This window comes from Sinocyclocheilus rhinocerous, unplaced genomic scaffold, assembly GCF_001515625.1.
Source record: "Sinocyclocheilus rhinocerous isolate Xijiao unplaced genomic scaffold, SAMN03320098_v1.1 scaffold3135, whole genome shotgun sequence".
NCBI lineage: Eukaryota > Metazoa > Chordata > Actinopteri > Cypriniformes > Cyprinidae > Sinocyclocheilus > Sinocyclocheilus rhinocerous.
In genome coordinates this window covers 275,144-278,494 of record NW_015638931.1, presented here as the reverse complement: position 1 = coordinate 278,494, position 3,351 = coordinate 275,144, and the positions used below count along the sequence as shown (strand labels likewise).

Sequence of the window (3,351 nt, the reverse complement as noted above, 5' to 3'; positions counted from 1 at the left end):
AAAATTTGCTTCTTTTGGTTAACATCGGTTTATTAAAGTCAAAAATATTAGTTAATGCAACTGAATCAACCTGAAATAACTTCATAAGGGAACTTCTGCACATTTTCACTTTTTACAGTGCGGAGGAGTCGCATCTTTAGCCTGTTTGCTGAATATTGCTATAAGGTTTGTCAGCATTTAATAACACAAGACGTGCACTGAATTTTTAGAGGAGACCTGTGTGAAATAAATACACAAGTGAGATCTCTTTGTTAACTCAGTTGTTTCTCCTAGACAGCAGTGAGACGTTAGATGTGTCTCCTTAGAGAAAGAGAAAGAGACCAGGATCTCCTCTAGAGACTTACTAATGTCTCAAAATGAGCTCATATCTGCTCAGGATACCAAAGTCTGCGAGCAAAAGTCAGAGATCTCCATATGAATATAAATATTTCTCATCAAATGATCTGAGCTGCTATTAACATTCATTTTATTGCTCTATACTCTTACTGTAGGATAACTATGACTCATTTATGCCAGGGTTATTATAGTTAATTAACACATAAAATATATATTTACAATATAAAATAAACGTATATATTAACGAAAATATTAAGCTTATTTTATTTAAGTTAGCAACATATCTCATTTTCTTTTAGTTTAAGTTTGTGTACTGTTTGTGTACTAAAATGACTAAAAATAAATTGAAATAAAACTTAATAAACCATATAGACATGTTAAAAAGATTAAAATAAGCTAAATAAACTAAAACCATAATAAACATTTCTGTTGCTTCAAATAAAATAAACATTAACTGAAAATTGAAAATTATATATATATATATATATAAAAAGCAACATATCTCATTTTCTTTTAAAGTTGATGATTGTTAATAAAAACCATATAGACATGCTAAAAAAATTAAAATAGAGAAAATACAATAAAAACTAATTCAAAATACTTAAAGAAAAAAAAAATAGTATCTCCGTGATACTAAAATAACACTGATTTGTGTTATTTTAGGAATAAGGGAAACATCTGAGACAATGTTGATCCTTTAATGAAATGCATGTGAGAACTCCATTACGTTTTTCAGCTGTGACCAAATAACCTTTGGGAAGAAACATTTCATGCCAATCCCATTGAAATCTCTTTTAATCAACAGAAGCTAATAGTTCAGCTCGTATGCGAAGTGTCCAGCAGTACGAGCTTGAAATGGTGAAACTGATTAACTGAGTAACTTTATTTAGAGTTATTTGTAAATATAGTATTCACAGCGTTGGGGCTATTTTTGTGTATTCAGTCTTGAAAACGCAAAAGTGGCTTGACTACTGATTGTAGGCGTGCGCATGTTCACATCATGTAGCTCACAGCATGTTTGTTGGAAGAAATAAAGCTAATGCACATGCTAAAACTTATTAGGAACTTGAAATAAAAGCTGTCTGATCATGTAAATGCATATTCATTGATTTTAAATGTTATTTGAATTGTAAACATGCTGATGGCGGTGTGTATCTGTGTGTGCGGTGTTGTACAGGAAGCTGCTCTGAGAGGAAGTAGGCTAACGAACTCGTACTTGCAGAAATGAATTGTGTGAGTGTGTGTGTGCGCGCATGTGTAATATGATGTTCTCCATCTCTGCATATGCACTTTAACTTTCAGTGTCATTGATGCTGGCTAAAGTATTAAAGTTCAGCGTGTGCGTCGTCCTGCTGCGTTTCTGCTCCAGACATGAATCACAGGTCTCTTTTGAAGTGGTTGAGGGCAGATATCGATTAATGTCTTTTTGGAAGCATTAAATGATCTCGTTCTGCTGTTTTGCTAAACATCACTTGAAAAATAAATCCAAACTGTGACATGGGAGAATCTCTTTCAATTGCATGCAATTGATATTTTCTTTCTTTTCTCTGAAGTTAAGTGGAATTTTGTCGCCAAAGCGGAGAAGCAGTTGTCCCTGGCTATCGGGGACACGGTGCGCATACAGGAGTCATGTGAAGGTGAGGGATTCTAGGATATTACATTTACTTTTGCATTTATGCATTAGGTAAAGGCTTTTATACACAGCAATGCACATTGCATTCAAAGTATACATTTGATCAGTTCATGCATTCCCTGAGAATCAAACCCATGACCTTGGCGTTGCTTGAGCCATTTTCCACACTGAAAAAATAAAATAAAATAAAATAAATAAAGATTTTCGTACTCAGTATTGTTTTCTTGTTTTCCAATACAAATATCTAAACATTTTCAACTCCCCTGTTGTGTTCAAAAACTGGGTACAGCTTCTGTGTTTGGGGTCAAATTGACCCAAGTTGGTTTCCATGCAATTAGCCAAATCAAAAAATTGACATTATGAAAAACACTAAAGATTAATATAACAACAGAAAAAAAACTTTTTTTGTGTGTTAGGGGTCAATTTGATCCACATATATTTATGCGTTTTTTTTTATTTTTTGTCAAATCAAAACAAAACATATAGTGACAATTTGTACATTGATGTGCAAATAACTACTAGTACAAATAGTATCTAACATTATTTGTACTTAGTTTAAGTAGTATGTATTACTATTTATACTTCCTCTGCCATTTTATGCCTTTAAAATGGGTTTCTCACCCGTCTTTTCAGTGCTGAAACAATAAAAAAAAACTAACAACCAAAAACTACTTTTGACAGATTTTTTTTTTTGACTGTGTAACTAAAATAGATAGAGCTAGAAGAAACAATAACTTTTTCTTGGATGATTCAGAAGATGAGTCTTAGTTTCTTAGTTTTCATTTTCATACATTCTCAGGTATTTCATATTTTAGTGTTTGAGAAGCTATAATAAGTCGCATGGGGAAGTCGCGGCCTAATGGTTAGCCATCGTCGAAAAGAGAGGGTGAGTATGTCCTTCTGTTCATCAGTCAGTCCATCCATCCGTCCATCCTCTGACCCTCTGTCTGTCTGCTCCTGTAGAGATGAGGAGATCATAACATCTGCTGAGATGCCGCTGGTGAAGGAGGTGACCACCACACTGAGAGAATGGGGCAGCATCTGGAAACAGCTCTATGTGGTGAGACGTTTAGATGTGAGTGGGATACTGTACTACACTCTTAAAATAAAGGTTCCTTATTGGCATCAGTGGTTCCGTGAAGAACCTTGGAATCTTTCCATTCCACAAAAGGTTATTTAGATTTTTAAAATGTCCTTCACACTGAGAAATAAATAGTTATTTTATGAGCTGCTCACTGAAAGGTTTGTTGGGGAACCAAAAATGGCAGTGGCGGCTCGTGGGTTTTAAAATAGAGGAGGCACACTAATTGTATTGGTCTGGTGTCCCTGCTGATTATTATTATTATTATTATTATTATTATTATTTGCTTAACCACTTTAAA

At 33.9% G+C, this 3,351-nt stretch overlaps 1 protein-coding gene across 1 annotated transcript in view; it reads left to right on the top strand.

The window, feature by feature from the left end:
• Positions 1–2,843: 2,843 nt before the first annotated feature.
• dock2 (dedicator of cytokinesis 2) overlaps positions 2,844–3,351 on the top strand; it is a 122,152-nt gene continuing 121,644 nt past the window's right edge. The window contains exons 1-2 of the mRNA XM_016565303.1: positions 2,844–2,855; positions 2,933–3,044. Coding sequence (XP_016420789.1) covers positions 2,961–3,044 — 84 coding nt within the window. The 5' untranslated portion in view covers positions 2,844–2,855; positions 2,933–2,960. The remainder of the gene's footprint in view (positions 2,856–2,932; positions 3,045–3,351) is intronic.